Raw genomic sequence first — 23,856 nt, 5'->3', positions numbered from 1 at the left:
TCTGCTCTAACTCCCTCCAGTGAGGCATCTTTGCACACTGGAGTTCAGTAATCACTTCTTCTAGAAGGTTCTGGATAAATGTCTGCTTCAGGTGCTAGAGACACATACAGATAAGAGGTGCCCCTAATCTCTGACATGCTGCACAGAGTTTTCAAATGTCTTAGATTCAGTGGGACTTCACTCACCATGCACCTCAGGGGGCACCAGATCAGTGGTTCTCAACTGTGGGTATCCTTGGGAATCTCCTGGGGGATGTAAGTAAAAGACTGACACTGTCCTGTCTTCCCCTGCGATACATACAGATTCTGGGGAGGACCTGGGCATTTGGGTTTTTAGAAGCTCCCCAAATGACTGGAACAGGCAGCCAGGATGTGTGAGAACCAAGAGTTCCTGGAGCACCTGGGCCCCTGGCCTCCTCAGAAGTGAGGGCCCACCATCTGATGGCCCAGCTCAGACACACTGGCCTGACTGGATGGACACCCGGGGGGACAAGCCCCGCCTCCCACATACAGATGGTCCTTGGAGTCACCTTGCTCTATCTGAGCAACATTTCGTCAACATTTACCAGGCCCAGGTCCCGCCTCTGAGAGAGAAACACGGACACAGCGACTGCACTCAGCATGGGTTCATGGACAAGGGGTGACCATGGGATGGGGTGAGGTGGTCCTAAGGACAGGGTGAGTATGTCTCCCCGAGCATGGACATGTGAGCCATGTTTTCAAGAATAAACAGGAGTTTGCTAGGCAGACAGCAGGACACAATATAAAGTAAGGATCAGGCATTTAAGGGAATCTAAGCTGTCCCGCCAAGCAGAGACGAGTTTTGACACTCTCCTCAGCCACCTCACCAGCCCCAGCCTCGGGTATTGCCCTCCTGACCTCACGTAGGCAAGTCCCTCAGGGACCACACACACGGTTGTGTGTGTGCAAAAATAGGATGTACTTCTCTATCTGGAACCCCTCTCAGGCAATACGGGTCTAAACACACGAGTTTTCCCCAAAACTGATAAACTTATATTGCTAAAGAGCTCTGTCTATCCGAACGCTCTGCCATATGAAGCTGCATACACTGCATGCATCCTAAAGCTTTCTCCACAAGCATGTGTCATGCTGAGCCCTGCCATCTGGGGCTCTCAGGCAAGGTTTCCACTCAGAGCGCCCCACTGCTACGCAGCCCCACCCTGAAACTGTTCGAGAACCTCTTTTGACACCTCCAGTTACCTCCCAGGGGCCCTGCTCCCCTTTAGGACCTGTGAAACAACAAAACAGCAGCACAGTCAAGAACTTTACAGACCAGCAATCTACATGATACACCATGTGGAAATCAACAAGCCCTGGCCTGGAAGGAACCCCCTGCTCCTGGGCCACCACGCACATGGACCAAGTTGGTCACAGATTGGAGAGCTGTGGCTGTGGAGCGAAAGATGTGCTCAGTTCAAACCCTGGCCACCCCCAAATCAGCCAGATGACCACGAATAAGTTACTTAGCCTCAGTGAGCTTTGTCAGGTTTCTATTCTGCAAGTGGCAGTTGGGGACCTATGTGCATACAGCACAGTGCCAACTTTCTGTCCCACTGTGCACCAGGAGTCACAAGAGGTCACATACTGTGGCACCTCACTGTCTTCAAATCTAACCTGGGGACAGACAGTGTTCCCTCCGCCTTTCCACGGGTGCTGACGGCCCACATAAGCTAGCCGTGGGAAAGCAGGCAGCAGGGGGCCAGGCACAGCAGGCCCCCAGTGAACGCCTGCTGACAGGGCGACTGTTGGGGCCCGGCCCTCCATCCTCCTCCACCATGAATGGACAGTGGATTCACTGCAAGGCTCCTCTGTACTCTGGCCTCCATGTCCTCGGCAGGGTCCAGGCCATGCCACACACCCGATAAATAAATGCTTATTGAGAACTCGAGTGAATGAGAGGAAAGGAGGATGGAACCAAGGGCAGAAAGATCAAGCAGCTTCCGGCCTCCTCCTCTGTGGGCCCATTCATAGGGAGCATGCATTCCCTCTGCCTCTCCCTTGCCAGCCTGGTTCATCCCAAGCCTCACGTATGAATATTCATGTGCACAGGGAGGCAGTCACATGGTGGGATCACAGAACTCAGCCATTGCGGGGGGCACCAAGAAACCAGCAGCACCACCTGCTGCCGCCAGGGCGGAAGACAGCCTCTGTCCTGGCCTGAGTAGTGGGTGGGTGGGCAGAGAGTGGGCCCGAGCCAGCCAAGGCCTTCTGAATCCCCAGACTGTGAGCCCTCCTCACACCAGGTGGCTGCTTTGTGTGTCTGGACAGAGGAGGAAGTGCCCCACTGACCTGGCAGGCTGCAATTTCCCCTCTTTCAGCCCTTAGCATTTCCTCCCGAGGCCACTTGGCCAAGCTGCCCCCAGTGCTGCTCGGAAAGCATTGTTAATGGCAGGGCTCACTACAAACAGGGACTTTCAAACCCACACTTCTTTCATTGAGAGGATGCAACTAATAGCGTTTGGGAAGAGACTCTCTAATCTTTCTAATTGATGGACGTGTTTCAGGATGGTGGGGTGGCTGTGAAAATGCACATTATCAGATTCTACTAGAAACTAATCCGTCGTGCTCTGGAGCTATGTCTCGGAAGATGGAAGCAAAGGGACTGTTACCACGCTCCAGTGAATTCGGGAGCTGGTGTCCAGCCGTCTCCTGCAGAGCTACTGAAAGCAGAGTGCTAAGAACTGCAAAACCACCACGTGGACAACAACGGGCCACTGGGTTATGGAGGTACAGCCCTGTGCTGTCCCACTGGAGCCAAGTTGTTTAGAGTTTCTAATGATGCCGGAAATGCTCATCGCATAGTACAAACTGAAATATCTCTATATATTTATAAGATTGTATATACAATATGACCTTGACTACGTAAAAACATAAGTGCCCAGAAAAAACAGGAAGCAGATAAGCTAACATTTTAACACTGGTTCTCTCTCAATGCTGGGATTTGTGGTGACTTTTCCAGGACATGCTCACCACAGAGGACTTTTTTTTCCAGGATGGCATGACAATTCCAGGACAAGGTGCTATAAGCACTGAGCCTGCCCCTAACTTGCTGTGTGACCCCAGAGAAACAAACAGCCTCTCTGGGCTTTGGTGGCCTGCTTTTCTCCCCAAGTTACTGGTACAAATGCCCAGTGCATCACAACCAAGGAGAGGGCCCTGGGCTGGGCAAGTGGCAAGAGACGGCAAGCTGGCAGTCCATGGGCCACACGTGGCCACCCACAGGTATATTTTGATTAGCCTCAACCATGTTTTTCATTTTTAGAATTCATTGTCAACATTTAAAAGTTAATAGGTTTCAACAATTTACGTTTCAATCTTCTCTTTAAAAAATTGGATTCATGAGCCGGCCTAGTGGCACAGCGGTTAAGTGCACGCACTCTGCTGCGGCAACCCGGGTTTCGGATCCCGGGTGCGCACTGACACACCGCTTGTCAAGCCATGCTGTGGCAGCGTCCCATATAAAGTGGAGGAAGATGGGCACGGATGTTAGCCCAGGGCCAGTCTTCCTCAGCAAAAAGAGGAGGATTGGCATCGGATGTTAGCTCAGGGCTGATCTTCCTCACAAAAAAAAAAAAACTGAGGATATTCCTCAGGAAAGACTATGAGTCCCTTTCAAAATTGCCTAATGGATCATTAATAAACAGACGGGTAGTTTTCTAGTGCCCAGAAAAGAAAGCAGTCACACTAGGAGCCGGGTGAGTTTATTATGACTGAATTATGCTGAGTCACCAGTTGACTCTGGGGAGGGGCTTGGGGGCTGGGCGGTGGTGGGAGGGAGACAGGTTTTCCCTCTCTACCTTTTTTTTTAAACTGTTTGACTTATTAACCGGGGGTAAGTATTACCTGGTTAGGAGAGACAAAATACATACATTCTAAATGAACAGGTTTGCCCTCCTTCCTTTGCCAGTGCATGAGGCTGTGCCCTGGAGCAGAGGGTCATGAGTGAGGCGGGAACCCAGCCTCACGGGGAGCTGGGGCATCTCCTGGTGGGTGGGGCAAGACCACCTCCAGTGAGTGGGGTTCTCACACACTCGCAGGCGTCATGGACCAGGAAAACTACCCGTCTGTTTATTAATGATCCATTAGGCAATTTTGAAAGGGACTCATAGTCTTTCCTGAGGAATATCCTATCCATAACTTAAGGTGGCCATCACTTTACAAAAGAACTGTTTTTTAGATTTAAAAATAAAGTCAAAGCCACTGTCTGGAAGGGCCTGTTGTCTCCTCGGGCAGCACTGTGTGGGCATTTCCTGCTAACCTGCTTTGCTGTCCCCATGTGAGGGGGGACTAAAGTGAGACTTTACCCCACAGCCTCCCTGGCGGCACAGCATACAGGCCACGGACCATGTGAACCAACCTTCTGGCAGCCCTGGTGCTGGCCTTCAGTGAGGGAGAACTTTGGACCATTTGGCCCAGGGTTTGCCCCAAGGCCCAGAGGGCTCCTGCCAAAGGTTTGTGGGGCTCTGCCTGGGTCCTTGAGGCCAATAGCATCGCCCAAGAACATGTGGGGCCTACACTGACCTCTGGACAAGGCTGCCAGGCCCTGAGGGACCAGGCCACTCCTCCTCCCACCCCTCACCCTCCTCTCCCCTACCCCACTCCTCTGCTATGCGGTTTCCCCACACCTGTACCCACTACACCACTGCATGCCCTCACGACTCTCACAAGCTGAGCCTTCTGCTGAGAACACCCTTGCCTCTTCATGGCCTGTCCACTCTTCCTCCTCCTTGAAGATTCCTCCAAGATGCCTGCCTCACACTCTCCAGATTCCTGAGCTAAGCCCTGCCCCAGGATGCTCTCAAAGAGCCAACGCTGAGGCCTGGCCCACACAGCACTGCTATTACACTGGTGTTCCTGCCTTGCCTACACCTGCCCAGCACCTTGAGGGCAGGACCACTACCTGTTTGTGTCTGGGTCCCTGCATGGCAGGACAGAGCCTGGCATTTGGTACACTTTGGTAAACATCCAGGGAACCGAGCTGAATACAAAAGATGGTTCCAGTTTGGGGAAACAGAGACCCCAAGAAATAGAGGCAAATTTCCACAAGACATACAACTCAAAGTTCCTAGTCAGAAAGCCGACAGATCAGCCATGGCTGGCAGTGTTCAGAGCACCCGGAGGGGGCCTCCCAGAGCAGCAGGCTGGGTGGGAGGCCATCACGAACCTGCAGGCCAAGCCGTGTGTCCATCAATCAGGACACCCATGTGACCAAAACCTCATCCAGATTAAACTGATTGTGCCACACTCAATATTTCAAATCTCCTATCACAAATTCTCTTATATTTGGCATTAAACATTAGGGCTTTAAAATATTCATTTAGCTTAGTAAACTGACTTCCTATTGTTTTAAATAACAAGTAAGAAGAATTCCAGCAAACGTATCCTCTTTTCATTAGCAGTCCTGTTAAGCACATCATAATTTCCAGCTAATTATAGCAACTTGATTTAGATGTTTCATGCTGTGTATTATAGCTTCTTAATCTAGGGTGCTGAGTGCAATTCTGAGGCTGAGAGAGTTGACATGTGTCCCAGAGAAGGGACAAGCCATTTCTGATGCATGTGGGAAGTAGAGAGGAAGTCAGCTTTTCCTCTACCAAAGCAGAAAACCATTCAGAATGGAATGGAAGAGAGCGCTGTACACAGTCCTCAGGAGGAGGGCGGCAGCCTGCTGGATATTACAGTCGGGGACTGCAGAAGCCTAGACCCCACCACCATCGTCCAGGTGAGAGACAGCAAGAAGCTCTGCCCTGCTGTCCCTCACCCATCCAGCAGGCAGGCACGGGAGACAAATGAGGGGGTTCTTTACCGTATGATGGCCAGGGGTCCGATGTGCTGGCTGGGGCCACTGGCCCACCCCAGGGGTTGGTCTGGTTAGCTGAAGCTGATGGGCCCCAGGGCTCTGCTTTCTGGGCAGCAGGGCCCGAGCTGGGAAGGGCATCCATTAAATCCAACAGAGTGGTCTGCTGTGGGTGGGAGCCGTGCTTTTGAGACAAAGAGAAAGGGACAGGTTTAACTTTGCTACAGTTACAACAAATATCCACACGTTAGCCATAAATATTGCCCGTGCCTCCTTACTAGAGTAGAGGCCTTCTGGGAGACGCCAAGAAGACCTGGAAAATTGAGCCACCCCATTTCCTCCCCATCCCGCTCACTCCCCAAGATCACGATTTTCCAGTACAGCCCAGGCTCCAGCCACATCAGAGCTATTTGCTATGTGCCAAATGCCCCATCCACTTTCAAACAGTCCTCAGGGCTTTCCAGGATAACACTGGCTTTAGTCTGGGCTTTGGCCTCTGTCCAGGATACTGTCCTCCCCGACCGTGCTCCCCCAGCCATCATCCAGGGACCTCTCTCCTGGGGACCCCACCCTCCCACTCCCATGGCCACCACGGCTGCCATCAGGCACCTTGCAGCACTGTAACATGTGAGGCCACTGGGGGTTGGGGGGTGTCTGTCTCCTGACTGGATGATGAGCTTATCAGGAGCAGAGCCATATCCTGGTCACCTTTAGGTCCCAACCAGGGAGCCCGGCGTAGAGTAAGGATGATGACAGCGATGAAGACCAGCACTAGGGAGGGCTTACCTTGCACCAGGAAATTGTTCCAATGCGCTTGACACTTCACTTAGGTAACAGTCGCCATAACCACATAAGGTGGCTCTGTTACTCTGCTCATTTTACAGGGGAGGGAACTGAGGCACCAGTTAATGGAGGGAATGTGTACCCAGGCAACTGGGCCCCTTGCCCGTGCCCCTCCTCCCTCAGGGTGCCCTCGGGAGAGGCCAGGAGCAGCAGAGGCAGATGTGTTTTCAATTACGTCCTCACCTCACTCTTGCTCATCACACCCGAGGATTATTTGTCGAGTGAAGAGAGAAAACAGCACCTCTAACTCACACAGGTCACACACGAGCTGCAGGTTTGGATTGGGACACTGCAGCAACAGCTACGGGACAGTCTCACGTGCTGACCTTCCCAGTAAGCGCTTACCTCTTTCTTTTTTGGAACTTTAACTGTGTCTCTTCGGCTCTCTTCTAGGGCCATCTGTAATCTGAGGTCATCACCCCGCCTGAGGCGTTCTTCCTGTAGAGGACAATGTAACTTGAAGCTGGTGGTAACTGTAACAACATCACTATACAGAACAAAGCAACGCCAGCCAGGAGCAGGAAATGCAAAACTGTATTATGTATTATTTCAAAGGAGGATTTGAAAACAACTTGTAAAACACAGTTACTTTTCCATTCCGAACGTGTAGCCCAGAGAGCTCCACCCCTCATTTCTGGGTCCCAGCAGGGAGACGGGTGCATAGGCACCACCAAATTCGGGAAAGGGAATACTTATTCCAAAATGTTTTTTCTCAAAATGAAAATGGCTTTATAATTCTTTCTAATTATAGAAGTAAGATGTCTCCTTATAAAATACAAAAATCCGACAACTCAGGAAGGACTTATAAAGAGGATGAAGGGCCGGCCCTGTGGCTTGGTGGTTAAGTGCGCGCGCTGCGATGCTGGTGGCCCGGGTTCAGATCCCGGGTGTGCATCGAGGCACCACTTCTCCGTTCATCCTGAGGCCGAGTCCCGCATACAGCAACTAGAAGGATGTGCAGCTACGACATACAACTATCCACTGGGGCTTTGGGGGGAAAAATAAAATAAATAAAATCTTTAAAAAAAAAAAAATAAAGAGGATGAAAATCACATATTGTTCCACCTCTCACTGTTCCAGAAAATGACTGTATATTTATTTCTATGATTTCTAACAGAAATGTTTCATTACATTTAATTTATATTTATTTAAGGCAAATAAAATAAAGTTGGGTCGTCCTAGCTTTCATATAATGATTAAATATAAATAAATATATTATATTTTATTGTAAATATGATAAATCATAGAGATGAGTTATTAATTAAAATGGGCTCAAATCGTCTGTCTGTCCCTGTATTTCTGCCCCTTCTTCCTAGGCTGTCGATGACAGAGCCAGGCATGCAAAGGGAGAGATTTAATGGCTGTGTATTTCCTACTGCAGACAGACGGGCCAAACTGAAGCTGTCCACTGCTGTTGAGCTTCAGGTATTTCCGGTTATAGCGATACGAATCATGCTGGGACAACATCTTTGCACTTCCATCGAACTATCCTTAATATTTGTCTCTGACACCACACTACACCTGACTCCATCTCTCCCTTTTCAACCACAGGTCTGCGGAGACAGATCTAGTAATTGCGATCAAAGGGCTGACGACTTTGAAAGGTCATTTTAACCGTTCCTTTCCCTCCTTCTCCATTTAAAGTAATACATGCTTACTAAAGAAAACGGGAACTGAAACAAAATTAAAACTACACACACTTATGTCATCTAAGTATAAGTACGCACTCATTTCCTGGAGCGTTTCCTTCTAGCCTGTTTTCCTTCAGTGTTCAGACGCTCCTGCTCCAGCTTACCTAACTGCCCTCCAAAGAGGCCAAGGCCGATCTGTGCCCACACGCCCCGTCAGGAGGCTGTGCAGCTCCTTCAAACAGAGCGCCCACAAAGTGGTCCTGTCTGCACAAGTGTTTCTGGGAAGCACTTCTGATTGGTTCGCCCCTTGGCAACAACTTCCCTGAAAACCTTTCCTAAATGTAACTTTGCAGAGGACCCCACCCTGACTGGGGGCAGTAGGTGACAAGCACTTGCGGCAACAAGAAGTCACCTCTCGGGAAGCACATCGGAAATGTCAAGGACAGGGCTGCGTGCGCATCCTCCCTGCGCTCCACGCCCTGCCCGCCCTGCCCTCTGCACAGGGCAGTCACCAGTGGCAGACTCTCCTGGGCACCCACCTGCTCTGCTACTTCTCTGCTCATGGCAAGTGCCAGCTGCAGCTGCAGCTCCTCTTCTCCGCTGGTCTGGGGCCGGGCCTGCTCCAGCTCGGAGGACACCCGCGGGGAAGTGGCTGTAGGGGGGAGGCAAAGTCACCATATGCCAAGGACAGGCTCATGTTCAGTAGTTAGATGGTCAAACCAAACCCCACCCCAGACACCCACAGTTCTGGTGACAGCCCAACAATATGAGCATTGTAAAGGAAAGGTTTGCAAATATTTCAAGGTTAAAATCAAGTAACCTCAAATGTGGTTTCACAACTACATAAGCCACATGGCACAGATCAAGAAAAGAAGCCTTTGGGTGCAAGCCCAGCGGTCAAGGCCTCAGGAGGATTAGAACCTCAGTCTTCACTGCAGAGCTGCACAGCTTCAAAGAGAGGAACTAACTTTTTTAAAGATCAGGAGTGTAGTTCTTGAAAAGCCAGATCAGAGAACATCATTTAAACAAGCGCAGGGCATCTGTGGACCGAGAGCTCCACTTGAGATCCCCCACATTTGGGAATCTCATTTTACATCTCAGAGTGTTCAAGATCATGGAAAATGAGCCCAAACGTTTCTGTGGTAATCGCAAAAATTTTTGTTTTTTAAGTAAAATTCTATGTTGACTTGAAAAAAACACAAATGCATTTTTTGTTATAAGTACATAGCTAGTTTAAACACTCGTAAACAGCTCCTGGAAAGACAGTTTTTACTGAAGGGATGAGATGTGAATTCCTAGCTGATGTAATGAACCCCCAGGAAAGGAGTCTTGACACGTTAACACTGTCAGTCTGGCTGGGCCTCCCCAAGTGAAATGCTGGGCTGACACAGCCATCAGGATGTTTTGTGCATTAGGGAGTCTAAGTGCCTCCAGAGATCAGACGTAAAGCTTTGGGAGCTTGCACCTGAGTGTGTGCCCACCTCTGCCGCACCCCCCCCCCCCAAGGAGAGGGTCCATAGCTTCTCTGAAACCACCCCCTTAGATGACTGCAAGCTCTGTCCTCCTTCAGGGCATTTGTGCATGTCGCTCCCTCAGTCCACCCAGTACCTCCCCAGCCTCCCCAGTTCTCAAAGCTCAGCTTCCGGCCCGGACCTCCAGGGCTGCCCTCCCCCCAGACTGGGTGAGCACTCCCCCTCTCCCTCATGGCACTCCCCCCCCATTCTGCAGTTTGGTAGGTCACACCGGAGTTATACTCCTTGGGGACGGCCCAGGCCTGTCTTCTCACTACATCCATCCCCAAAGTTTGGCAGAGCAGTTAGCAAATACCCATTGGATGGATGCATGAACAGATGGATGGATGGACAGACAGATGGAGAATTCAATTTCATGGCTGATAGGTAGTCATTTGAAAATGCTCTAATTGTGTATTAGTTTACTTCCTCCTTTCATTACATCCATTCTAGCAAACCCAACCATCAGGACTCACCCAAATGCTGCTTCTGCCTAAATCTCTAATCTAAACTTGCTTCTGAGGATCTGCCTCTTTGGGAGAAAGTAAAAGGGTGGGGAACGATTCCTGACAGATGAGGTTTCCAGTTGGCTGGGCTACAGTGAACAATGCAAGAGAAGAGGGCTAGAACAGTTAGGGTGGGGAGGTAGTCCAGAGAAGAACCAGGCGAGGCTGCAGGGGCTGCTCTGGGCAGAGGCTGGGGCAGTGCAGGGCAGGAGACTGTAAATGGCACTGCTTTCTCACACAAAAGAAAACACAAAACAGAGCAGTAGGAGTTCATCTGGAACAGTTCTGTGGCGTGAAGCACAGTGTGTTTGCTGTGATTTAGTGTCAACCAAGAGAACCATCCAAAATAACAAAAAAAAGCCAGCAACCAACTGCCTCACGTCTACTCAAACCTACATGATCAGGTCAAACAGCAAAAAAAAATGCTGCAGTTATAAAAAATATAAATATACTTTTCTAAATAAAATCAAGTTGAATCTCAGCCTAGTGCATCACTCCAATTATATTTTCCAAAGTGTTTCTTTAGGGAAAAAACTAGATGGTACTGCAATGTTCTCAAATCCATCTCAATAATTTGATTTCTTAATAATATACCAAAACAAAAGTACATTTTCTTTTGGTTTTGTTGCCAAACTTCACCGATGCCAATCACAGTGTTTAGGTTTGGGCTTTCTTGTGCTCTAGAAGCAAAGACATCACCATGCAGACTGGTGGAAACGCAGGAAGCCGGACAGTTCTGGGGGACGGTTCTGGGGGACGGTTCTGGGGTACAGTTCTGGAGGACGGCTCTGGGGGAATCTCCTCAACTGAACGCAGCTCTCCCATCCAGATGGTTAACCACTCAGGCCACCCATTCCCAGCCTCCTTCCTGATCAAAAATCTCTGAGGCTTGCTTCACAAAACCCTCAGTTTATAACAAATACAGCACATGTGACATCCTTCATTTACTACCAACTGGAAATCATGAGTGAATAAAGGAGAAAACCTCATACTCCACCCCACACCCCAAAAAGTGCTCTGAAAAATGAGCCCCACCTTGGCAAGAAAAGCTGCTACTTGGCTGCACACTCACAGGGCCTGATTCAGCCAGACCAGGGATGAATGGGACGGGGCCTTGAACAGGGACCTTCTGGAGAAATGAGGCCTCTCTTGTCCTCTGAGCCTGTCAGCATATCTGCAAGGCCAGACGGGCTTCAAATGCAAATGGACGTGTTTATGTCTACCATAACCGATGCTGTTGGAATAACGCATAGCCAGCACATACGGAAATAGCTTACCACATCAATGTGGAAATTAAAGACAAGGGGTATTCCCCTAAATGCTGTGGTTTTTATAAACGGATGTACAGCTCTCAGTTCCGCATGTGGCAGAACTCACAGCCACCAGCCCTGAGTGTCAGCTGAGACGCACACAGCAGTCTCAGCTGCAAGGGAGGATTCCAGCGGCGATGTTCCTGCCTTACTGACAGCATTTCAGCCCCACAAAGGACCTCTTGTGCCCGTGCACATGACAGTGAACACAGATGTGGTTGTGAGACAGGCCTGAATGGACACTTCTGACCACCTGAGCTTGGCCCTGGCCCTGCTCTGAGGATCTGAAGGTCCACAACTCACAGGAACCCATGGAAAAAGCAAGCCCGAGAGATTGCCCACCATCACGGTAGCCGGCTGCTGTCTTACCAACCACCCTCTGGAAGGAAGAGCAGGAATTGTTAGCATTAGCTAATCACTGAAGGAGCACTGAGTGCATCACCGTCCTTCTCCTACCGCTACGACATCCTTTTGTGTACAGATCCCACCTGGAAGAGCTCAAAGTCTTCACTTGGCGTGGCCAAGAATTATAAACATGAGTAGGCCTCATTTTTATCTTTTCTGGTCTATTACGCTGGCTGAGAAAGCCTGAGGGCAGAGGTCGAACAGGGAGCCTATAAAAGCCCAACACTTCCCTCAGAATACAGCGTAAGAGGAAGACCAAGAAACATCTCCCAGTGCAGGGAGACAAGGGCCTCCCACATTCACTCCACTCTGCCTGCTCCAGGGACCACCAGGCCGAGCCTGGGTGCCCACACCTTGGGCTGCAGGAAGGACCCTGTTTCCCAAATGTTCTCCTAAAACAAAGGCCAAAAGATTTTCTAACAAAGATGGTTCAGCTGGCCAATCTTGGGTAATTCTGAAAGAAGAAAGCAAAGCAGTCAAGGTAACAGAAAAACAGGAAATCGCTTCTTCTTGTTGGCTATGTTTTACAATTTTCCTAGAAAGCACTTAAGCAGCATCTGCAATCACATACGTTGATTAAAGGGAACAGACACCATGGGAGGCAACTTTACTGGCAAACAGCTACGCATGGTGACCAGCACGACTTCTGGTAAAGTTCTCTGATACGTGAGCCTCACACAGGGTGAGGGCCTCATCTCCGTGTCCCTGGCTGATGCTGGGCACACAAGGCACATCTGACAACTTGGCGAGAACGCAAGGTCGCCAGGCTTGGGGGCCTGAGAAGACCCCATCTGGTCCAGCACTGCTGCCACCACTTATAAGCCTGTGCCCATGAGCTGAGAAGGATACTAGGGTTCAAATCCTGTCCCCATCATTTACTGGTAGTGAGACCACATGCAAATAGCCTGACCTCTCTGGGCATCTGCTTCCACATCTATGAAATGGAGACCAGTGGGGCTGTGGGAGGGGTCAGGAGTATCCAAGACACAGTGGCTCAGCTGGATCTCCCTGGTGGATGCACCTTGCCCAGGTCACTGCTCTCTGCTCCGTCCCATAACCACCAGACCACCTGGGGGCCAGAGTTCTGTCCAGCACTCCCACTCTCCACCTCACACAAAAATGGGTAACCTACTGGGGCCCTGGCCTTTCCCAGGCCTTCATGGGAACAGGACTGGGGCTCCAGCCCAGCCGTGGTCCTTCAAGGGAAAGGCTGGGGAGCCGATACTGAGCCCAGGGCGAGCTTCTGCCTTCTGGTGACCAGTTCTCCAGTCCAGCTAAGTTCCTTCCTCATCAGTGACCTGCAAAGAAGTGCTTACTGGGTCTTCCTCAACACGGTGACATCTTCCTATGGAGTCCGCGATGTCGTTCAGCCACTGAGGACACTCCCATCCAGCACCTGGCCTGAGCTCAGGCTTCTAAATCTGTTCCCCACAGAAGACCCTCCAGGGCCCTCACTTTACTGCCTCAGAGGGAGGAACAGGCAAGACTGCTTTCAGTTGAAGAAGGCAAATTATAAGAAAATAAGCTCAGATTACCACAGGCAACATTAAAAGAGAAAAAAGATATAAATAGATGGTGGAAAAGTCAAAAAGGTACAGGATGAGAAGTGCACCAAAGTACCACCACAGCCAGATCACTTTCAGGCCACAAGGGAGGATGTGACTTCACAACAGAGGGACAAACTATGGCCAACCCCTGGCCATGATGTGATGTCACCCCACACCCATGACGGTCCTGGCAGAACCTCTGAATTGATTCCAATCCAGACTCTCAATGTGATTCCCAGTTCACAGGAACACAGGGTGAGGACTGAGCCAAACACCACACAAGGCAGTGGACACTCTGTAGGACAAGTGGCCCAGTCTCTTAGTGTATTAGGGTCGTGAGAAAAAGGGAAGGAGCTGCAGTAAGACTGAAGGGACGGGACAACCAGATCAACACGAGGTCCTGGAGTAGTCTCAGTTTAGACAGATCAGCTACTAGACACTTTCAGGACAACTGGCAAAATCTAAATATGGACTGGGTGTTAGATGATATTGGCATGCTGATTTGGTTAGGTGTGAAAACAGCTTTGTCACTCACTCTTCAGGAAGAGATGCATACTGAAGAATTTTATGGGTGGAACGTGATGATGCCCATAACTTATTTTTAAACACTTCAGCATAAAAGGAAGTGAGAGCCACTCCTCTATCCTGTCCCCATTCCTCTCCCCAGAGGAAACAGCTGTTGACATTTTCTCGTGATTCTACCCAAGAAAACTTTTAACGCATACTCCACGTGTCAACACGCATAGGCGTGCTTCTCTGACGTCTACCCACGGGGAGCCACGTCTATTCCTTGCTGTGTGTGCTGCTTTTTCTTGCTTTGGCCTGACCTAGGCTGAGTGTCTTCAGTCTAGGAGAGGCAGCAAAGCGTGGAGGGCGAGTCCAAATGCCTGGGCTCAGATCTGGGCTCTGCCACTTCTCAACAAGTGACCTTGGCCTAGGCAGGCAATTCTCTGTGCCTCGGTTTTCTCATCTGCAGAATGGAGACAGAGTGCCTGCCCCCTCCCCGGGCTGTTGTGAGGATTAAAAGAGTTAATACGTGGCAAGCACTTAGCCCAGTGCCAGGCACACGACACCTGTACAACACTTACTAGTATCTTACTTACTAGTATCTCAATGAACCCTCAGTCTAGGAGCGGGTACCGTCCCCCAACTCAGACCAGGACAGAGGCAGAGAGATAAAGGGACTTGCCCAAGGCCACTCAGCCAGTGAGAGATGAAGTCTGGCCCTGAGGGCCTTGCTCTTTATTATCAACCCTTTTCACAGGAGGTAACTAGGGCCCAGAGAAGTTAAATGACTCGCTCACAGTTGGCAGGAGAAGAACTCAAAGCCAAGTCTTAGAGCCAAATCCCACGCTTGCTGCCAGCACCCCAAAGGTGCTCTGAGACGCCCCGGCCTTTACACTCGCGGACACCATGCCCAGCACTCCTCTAGGCCTGAGGAAAGTCCCTGCTCTCCAGGAGCTTATGTTCTAGTAAGGAGAGACAACACACACATTAAGAAAGCAGGGGAAAGGGGAGTGACAGGGCAGAGGAGAGCTTGCTCTATGTGTTCAGAGGTCAGGGAAGGCCCTTCTCACACCAGAGATTGGAGCAGAGCCGTGGGATGGGGTGGGGGCAGCAAGGCGACCAGGCAGAGAGCAGATGGGAGCTTTGCTCCTGGGGTGGACGGCTCTGAGACTGCTGTAAGCAGACAGCATCCAAAGGGCCATGATGGAAGACACGGCGATTCCAGGGGCCCTCAGAGGGGCTTTGGGAGGGTCTAAGCAGAGCAGAGATGCAATCTGACGGGTCCAGGGAGCAATGGTGGGAGCTTGGGCCAGAATGGTAGCTTTGAAGGAGGTGAGAAGTGGCCAGATTCTGAATATGTTTAACTGAGATTCTATTAAACCTGGAAATGTTCCTGGACCATCCGGTCTGAGACCACAAGTGAATATCTGTGGCCCTGCCTGGCCTGGCTCACGCTGACCCTCAGCAGCACCTCACCCTTCCAGCATGAGCAGGGTGCAGCCTGATAGTGCTTCAAGATGTAGAATCAGCACTCAGAGTGCTTTCTTCTGACTAGGTGTTGCAGGCAGAATTGGGCCCCCCAAAAAGATATGTTGAAGTCTTTACTCCCAGTACCCCAGAATGTGACCTTATTTGGAAATAGGGTTATTGTGGATGTAATTAGCTAAGCTGAGGTCATACTGAAGCAGGGTGGGCCCTAAATCCAACATGACTGGTGTCCTTACAAGAGAAGAGACAGAGGCACACAGACACACACACAAGGGGAGAACACATGTGACAATGCGGCAGAGATTGGAGTGCTGCAGCTGCTAGCCACGGAACACCAGGATTGCCAGCCACCACCCAAAGCTAGGAAAAAGCAAGGAAGGATTCTCCCCTACAGGTTTCAGAGGGAGCATGGCCTTGCCAACACCTTGATTTTGGACTTTTGGCCTCCAGAAGGGTGACACAATCCATTGCTGTTGTTTTAAACCACCTGGTTTGTGGTACTTTGTTGCAGCAGCCCTAGAAAGCTACCAGGTCAAAGCCTTTCCCAGAGCACATCTCAATGCCTTCCCACCACCTCCCCGCACACACCAAAGTGGGCGTCCTCCTCATGCAGGGAAAGGAACCGTGCACCCCTCCCACCCCTGGCTCTAGGGCTCTCGACTCTACTCCCCAAGGCTGCTCACCTGGGCCCTGCTCATGAGCCCATCCTCCCCCCGGGTACCTGCCTTGCTGGCCACTGTTCAGTTCCTAGAACCCTCAGGCTCCTTCCTGCCTTTGGACTGTGCGCTCTCCATCTGTTCCCAAATGGGAAAGAGAAATGTGTCCTCATCCCTAAGTGTCAGCTCCAATGCCACCTTCTCTAGCACATGTTCCCCAACGGTGCCATCAGGATGTTCCACAGGGCAGGGGTTCTCATTGGCTTGATTCATCACAGACCCCCCCATCCCCCACCCCCTAGGCACCTGCGAGCGGGCCAGGCACTCTGTGAGCACTCAGCCAGCATCAGCTAAGTGGGCCCCTCAAGGCCCTCGTCTGCACCCCTCATGATCAGTACTTACGCGTTCTACACTGTTGACCTGTTTGCAGTCAGGCCATCTCCCGACCCGGCCGAAATCTCCATACAGGAAGGGGCCACACTGGCTTTGCTCCAGGCACAGAGCAGGAGTTCAAACACCTGTCAGTTTGTTTTCAAGTTTAGTTTCCAGTGAAAACAATGGTTGTGACTTCCAAGGGCACACCTCACACACTCCGTCACCACCACCCTGAGATATTGGTGCTGCCACCTCAGTTTACAGACACCGAAGCTGAAACCCAGGGAAGAAGGAGGCAGACCTGGGACAATGGCCACATTCCTGCTCCGAGCAGGGCTGGAGACTGAAACGGGGGCAGGCGGGGGGAGCAGAGACAAAAGGCAGTCCTTTTATTTGCATGATTCAAAGCTCATCCTCTGTCTGAAATAAAACAGCAAGTCTGTGCTATTCTCTTTGGGCTACAGGTTAAACCCTCTCCCTTACAAGATCACCAGCTTGTAAGGCAGGGAAGGGAGGACTTTCCAAAACATTAAGCAATTCTTTCTCATTGCTGTTTTCCCAGGGGTCCCCATGGTTCCTGATGCTTCGTCCACGGTGAAAGTCACTCTTTGGGTAGAGAGCTGGGTTGAGGGCACCACTGTAGCTGGGAGCCATCCACAGCTCTAGAGGCAAGAGTGTGGGAGGGAGGAGGGGGCTCTGAACACCTGCCCCCAAACTTGTGAGCAGGCACAGGGAAAGGCATGAACCTCAACAAAAACCTAATTTATCTCTTTTTTAATTCAATCATAAACTTAAAGAAGTTAAATGCCTATAGCAGTTTCTTAGAGTAATACTTACAAACAGGAAACTCACTTTTAAAATGAGTGTTCTGATAGTAATTTCCAATTATTAAATTAGTAATGATCTTAAAGATTACAGTACCGATTTTGGGCTGTTTGAGCACTGTCATTCAAGGCTGGGACACTGCAAATGAGCACAACCTGTTTGGAAAGCATTTGCAATGTTTCAAGAGACAGAATGATGTTCATACACTCTTCCCATTAATCTCACTTCTGGGAATTCTACATAGAGGATATAACCTAAAAAATCCTTAGAAAAGCAAGCTTTCTGCACAAAGACATTTACCACAACATTGTTTACACTGGTGAAAAACACTCTGATCATAACGATGATAATGAATTATCCATTTATGGAGCATTTCCTTTGTGCAAAGAGGTATGTGCAGTGCATATATTAGCATATGTAATTTACTCAATGACCCAGGAGAAAGTACTATCCTTATCCCCATTTTACAGATTAAAAGACTTAAACTTGCAGAAGTTAGTAACCTACCCAAGGTTTAACCTTTAAAATGAAGTGTAACTGTGCAGCAACATGAAAAATGCACACAGAAAGTTAGATGAAAAGATCAGACTGCCTAATTGTATTATTTCTCATGGGAATCTGGTGGTAAGGAGTCAGCTGAAGGGCAACCTCTGCAGCCACTATATGGGGTCTGCTGCAGCCTGTGCTCGCCCTGTCCCACTGTGTGCAGGGTTAGAACAGCTCAAGGGTCACAGAAGCTCTGAACCCCCAGTCCAGCCCCCTCCCAGACACTACACTTGGCACACCGTCAACATGTCTGCCTCTCCTGAACTGGAAGCCCACTGAGGGCAAGGCTTCAGCTGCTGATTGTGAGCCGCTTAATGCTCAGCACTGGCCCTGCCACAGACAGGCTTACAAAATGAGCAAATGAACAAACTAACAATTTGAGAAATGTACTTTGAAAATGTCACATAGTTATGAGTGACACTTGTATAATACTATTCTAGTATCTGCATAATATAAAACATTAGATTTGTTCTGTTTTCATGGAACACTATTCAGACCTGTGATCCAGATCTGTCAGTACAGCTGCCCTTGGGCGATGTGGGTTTTGATCTGGCCTTCAATTCCTCTCCAGATTAAGAACCTGCTTGCTTTGCCCACAGACAGATGGCCACAACAAAACCACACAACGTGGGTCCAAACCCACCCATGCTCACAGTCCAGAAAGCCGAGAGCCTGGCACTGAAGATGGCTAGGCTATTCGGTGTGAACATGAGGAGTGACTGACTGTCCAACAGCAGGCAAGGATAAGTTAGGAACCTGCACCCAGCGGAATGCTGAGTACAGTTGTTAAAATGTTTACAGGACTGGGGCTGGCCCGGTGGCATAGCGGTTAAGTTCTCACGCTCTGCTTTAAGTGCCCGGGGTTCGCAGGTTTGGATCCTGGGCGCCGACCTACACACTGCTTGTCAAGCCACACTGTGGCGGCGTCCCATGTAAAGTAGAGGAAGATGGTCACAGATATTAGCCCAGGGCCAATCTTCCCTGGCAAAAAGAGGAGGACTGGCAACAGATGTTAGCTCAGGGCTAATCTTCCTCACACACACACGCACACACACATACACACACAAATGTTTACAGGACTGTGGAAGAACGGAGAAAATGTTTCTGTTACAGTGTTATGACCAAAAATCAGCGATACAAAGTTGTATTTACAATGTAATTACAACCCTGAAAAAGAAAATGCTTAGAAAAAAAGTCCAGAAGGAAGTAACAACAACATGTGAACAACAGCTGTTTTTGTGTAATAATAGTATAGGTTACTCCTGTCTTCTTCTTTTTGTATTTTCTACACTACCATGAATGGACACACATTACTTTTATAATGAAAAAAATGAAGAGAGTTTCTTATTTCACGTCCACACCAAACTTACGAGTTACAACTCGAGAAGCAGGCCACCAAGTGAACTCGTTTGAAGGGTACTGGTTATTCCACAGACAGCTGGACTAAGCTTTCCACTAGCAGTCAGCAGGAGGAGACTAATTCACTTGGCAGCATCAATTTCAAGCTGCTGCAAGTCGGCGTAAGGCCGGCTGACTATGACTTTCTGAAAGGGTACTGCTTCTGGTCATCAGGTGAAGGGAAACAAGAGGAAGAAGCCTTCAGCTGAGCCACACCTGACACCGACTCGACCACTGGAGCAGCAGTGCTCAGCCCCGGGTGCACACTGCAATCACCGGAAGCTTTAACCCACCATGTAGTCTGGGTCCATCCCAGAGGTTCTGACCTGACTGGTCAGACGTGTGGCCCAGGCTTTGGGACATTTAAAAGCTCCTGGGCTGCCAGCTTGACAGCTGGTGGCTTAGGGAAAAGACAAAAGGCAGCTGGCAAAACGAGGAACAGCAATTTATTACTAAACAAAAACTAGCAACTATGAATCATATTGTTGTTAAACTCAACCTTAAAGCATTAAAAAACTACACAAATATGTAAAATGTTTCTATATTTCTGGAAAAGTCCACAAAATGTATTTTCAAAAGACTAATGCTCATGCCTGGGGCAGAAACCAACAGAGATGAGCACATCACATAAAAGTACCACCGAAAAAAAAAGAATTAAGGTTCACCTAGCATTTGTTCACTCAACAAGTGCTTACTGAACACCTCTCCTGGGTCAGGCACATTGCAGTGAGCATAGACAAGGCTCCTGCTCTTAGAGTGTGTTTTAGTGCAAGAAGACAGAAAATCAAGTAAATGATAATTTCAGATAGTGAAAGACAATAAAACAGAATAACATGATATATAAAGATTATATGTAAATGTATGGTCTATTTTCCCATCTAAAAGAAAATGTATCTTTAGACCCTCCCTCTTTTATTTATATAATTTTTAAATGCCCCCTTGAAGCTGACCATTTGAAACTAGCCACTATCATACTGAACAGCCATGAATCAGACACTGTCACAGCTGTGATATTGTGTTCTCGAACCTGACTTAAACTCCTCTTTTCCCTTTTTCATACTCCACTTGTTGACAGTTTATAAACATAGTTTGTTTACCTATACCACAGAGATGCTTTAAAGACAAATAGATATAAATATTGTATTCATAACTTCAATTTTCTATGGCACAAGTCAACATCAATCATTAACTAATAATCCCCAATCAGCAGTTCTGATATTGTTTCAATCTTATATTATCAGATAATCAGAGGAGCTCCTTAAGATCTGGGTCCCCATTAAGTAACAGTTTAAATAGGATGTTCCTGTTTTTAAAAACCATAAGTTAGAAAAAAGCATTATATGAGATGGACCATACAATCTTAAAATTGCAATAGGTGTACTGTATATTTATCTATTTTATACAATAATTTAAAAACTACTTTTTTTTATTGGAAAATAGAAGAATGAGAACCAGAGTTCTGGAAAACTCTGGGTTCCAATTCTGGCTTTACCGCTTATGACTGAATGGATTTGGGTGAATGAGCCCATCTTGGTATCCTTATTAACAGCAGCTGCCGAGGCTACCTCCTTGGGCAGGTGTGAGCAGCAGCTGGACTCTTCCCCAGAGAAGGCAGAAGAGGGGCGATCAGTACACCTTCTGGCTGTCTCTGGCAACTGCCAACTTGAGCAGCTCAGCCACCTAGCAGCCTCACTACCGCACATTTGACCCCACTGAAGACCCAAGCCCTCGTGGCGAGAATGAGCATCTTTTATTTAGACAGATGTGTCGATAAAGCTGCCGCCTCCGGGGGTCTGTCGGCATTGCTGACCAGCTTCCTCTGTGACTCTGTTTCCACGTGAAGAGACTAACTCCCTCCAGAGACAACTAACGCCGACAGCCCAGCACCCGCCTCTGCCCCCAGGACTGCCTGCCTGCCAGAGACGCAGGGGTCCCATGACTTAAAGGACACATTTGTTCCAGCAAAACGGGATGTCAAATGAATCCCGCCTCCCACCAAATTCCTAGTCCATTCCCCTCAGAAAACAATCTGCCGAGATGATGCCCAAAGCCAGGTGGAGGCCCTGAGGGTTGGGCACATTCCCCACTGGCCAGCTGTCCCTGGCCTTTCCTGACACCAGGGAATCACTTGGCCGGCAGCACAAACCGCCTCTCAGCCCTGCGCGTTCCCCCACCCTGACCCCGGGCTGTGTCACTGTCACTCAGCCTTGCACCTTGCAGCTTTGCTTCCCTCCACCTCCCACTCTCTCAGGAGGCCTCCACGACCCAGGCTCCTTCCAAGTCCACACCCCAAGAGGGCTTCTGAGGAATAGGCTAGCTGGGTTTGATTTTTTTTTTTTTTTTAAAGATTTTTTTTTTTTTTAATTTATTTTCCCCCCCAAAGCCCCAGTAGATAGTTGTATGTCATAGCTGCACATCCTTCTAGTTGCTGTATGTGGGACTCGGCCTCAGGATGGACAGAGAAGTGGTGCCTCGGTGCGCACCCGGGATCCGAACCCAGGCCACCAGCATCAGAGCGCACGCACCCAACCACCAAGCCACGGGGCCGGCCCTGATTTTTTTTTAAATAATTAATATATTTTCCCACATCCTCAAGCTTTCAAAAATAGACCCATGTAGTTATAAACCTACAGGACGGCAATAAAATAAAATAAAAACATACAAAGATTGGGAAAAAAATAAACAAATAAAAACATACTTCAGTTAAACATCAAAAAAAAAAAAAAAATAGGGCTGGCCCCGTGGCTTAGCGGTTAAGTGCGCGCGCTCCGCTGCTGGCGGCCCAGGTTCGGATCCCAGGCGCGCACTAAGGCACCACTTCTCCGGCCATGCTGAGGCCGCGTCCCACATACAGCAACTAGAAGGATGTGCAACTATGACACACACGACTATCTCCTGGGGCTTTGGGGGAAAAAAAAGGAGGAGGATTGGCAATAGATGTTAGCTCAGAGCTGGCCTTCCTCACCAAAAAAAAAAAAAAAAAATAGACCTACTCCCTTGCTCAGATGCTTAATTCTTATTAAACATTAAAACATTCTCTTCTGTGTGTGTACACACGTGTACATGCTCCAGCTTCACTCCTAGAGTCTGGCTGGCAAGGCTGGGGCCACTGGTTTACCTCTGAGGTTCCCCTGCTGTGGAGAACCAGCTTCCCTGGAGAGGCCTGCTGCCTCTGGGGCCTTCCCAGACACACACGTGAAACAGCGCACACGGAAGCTTTCAGACTCTCCCTAATGGGTTTAAGAATGGCTGATCACCATGAAGGAAGCAAGACAGCCATGCCACCCCTCCACACCCCGAGAGAGAGCCTGAGCTCCCCTGGATTCACGTCAGGCCATCAGAGCGTGGGGCTCCAGACTGGTGGGGGCGGTCCCGCTGTGGGGATGAGGTCAGGACAGAGCTCCCACAGCGCTCCCCACAGAGCTTTGTGCGGACTGCTCTCAGGCCCTGCTCCTCCTCCTGCACCTGGCCTCCCTCGACCTCACCTGGATCCCGGACTCTTGTCCAGAAACTAAAGAGAAACTGTCCTCTTTGGTATTGGTCGCTGAGAAGTTCAAAGCCATATCTGGATCCATCTCCAGCAGTTAGTGACCCTGGTCTTATCTTATTTTCTTACCCTTATTTCCCTTTTGCCCCAATTTCTTCTGGTATCTATCTAATCCTCCGGTATTGCATGCATTTTGTAAGCCAACTCCAATCCTTTCTAGAGAGAAGCAGGGCAAATAAACTAAATGGTCATAACCTCTAGTATAATCACTTGGTGAATCACCGTCAATGGTGTGTGAACGGGAGCAGCCCTGTATAAGGAGCTCCCAGCCCAAAAGGAAGGCTGGCCTGAAGGAAGCACTGACATTCCCCTGGGAGCAGACCTGAACCACACCACAGGTGGCTGCTCTGCACCAGCCAGAGTGCTGAAGGTATCACTGAGACAGGGTCCATCAGGACAGCCCAAGAGACCTGGTCGCAGGTGGTGGCACCCACCCCATGCAAAGCCCACCACCGCCCACTTCGGTTCTGGAACTTCAGGTTGGTTCTGATTCACCCAAGGGAACTAGAGGGTGATGAGGATTTCTCTTCTCTGTCTTTCTTCCTTCCTTTTCCTAAGAACGAGAATGCTGGCAGTTGACCTCCTACCCAGAAATCCAAGGTACCAAGCAACACAGGATACATTCATGCTGCAGCAAGGCAAGGCAAGTGCGGCTCTGGCTCCACAGACCACTTCAAGGAGTGCAGCAAGGGGAGCTAAGAACGAGAGCTGGGCATTCCTTCCTTCTCTCACCAGCCCTCCCTCCATGGAAACCAACCCAGGGCCCAGAGATGGGGGGAGTGGGAGGTCCAGCCCCTGCCTTCAGCGCTTCCACGTCAGAGGACAGAGGTAATCTTTATGTTCCAGGCCTCCATCTTGACTCACAGGGATGATTCTCCCACCTTTGATGTGGGTTCCCGCCACCCCAAGAACCTCTGCATCTTCTCCACGGCCTGCTGAACATT

General features: G+C 49.5%; 1 protein-coding gene across 4 annotated transcripts in view; it reads right to left on the bottom strand.

Moving 5' to 3' along the window:
* The window catches only part of EPN2 (epsin 2), an 86,326-nt gene that overhangs the window by 16,849 nt on the left and 45,621 nt on the right, over positions 1-23,856 (bottom strand). For 3 of the 4 annotated variants that reach the window (XM_087440320.1, XM_014789459.2, XM_087440321.1), the window contains exons 3-5: positions 8,831-8,943; positions 7,006-7,098; positions 5,827-6,001 (exon numbers count right to left, since the gene is read on the bottom strand). In XM_087440320.1, the coding sequence (XP_087296446.1) occupies positions 5,827-6,001; positions 7,006-7,098; positions 8,831-8,943 (381 nt within the window). Of the gene's footprint in view, positions 1-4,920; positions 4,999-5,826; positions 6,002-7,005; positions 7,099-8,830; positions 8,944-23,856 lie in introns of all 4 variants that reach the window. The other variant, XM_087440322.1, reaches the window with a different exon arrangement.

The sequence above is a fragment of the Ceratotherium simum genome, chromosome 16, assembly GCF_057802395.1.
Source record: "Ceratotherium simum simum isolate JZ-2026a chromosome 16, ASM5780239v1, whole genome shotgun sequence".
NCBI classification, from domain to species: Eukaryota; Metazoa; Chordata; class Mammalia; order Perissodactyla; family Rhinocerotidae; genus Ceratotherium; species Ceratotherium simum.
This window is presented reverse-complemented; position numbering and strand designations above follow the sequence as displayed.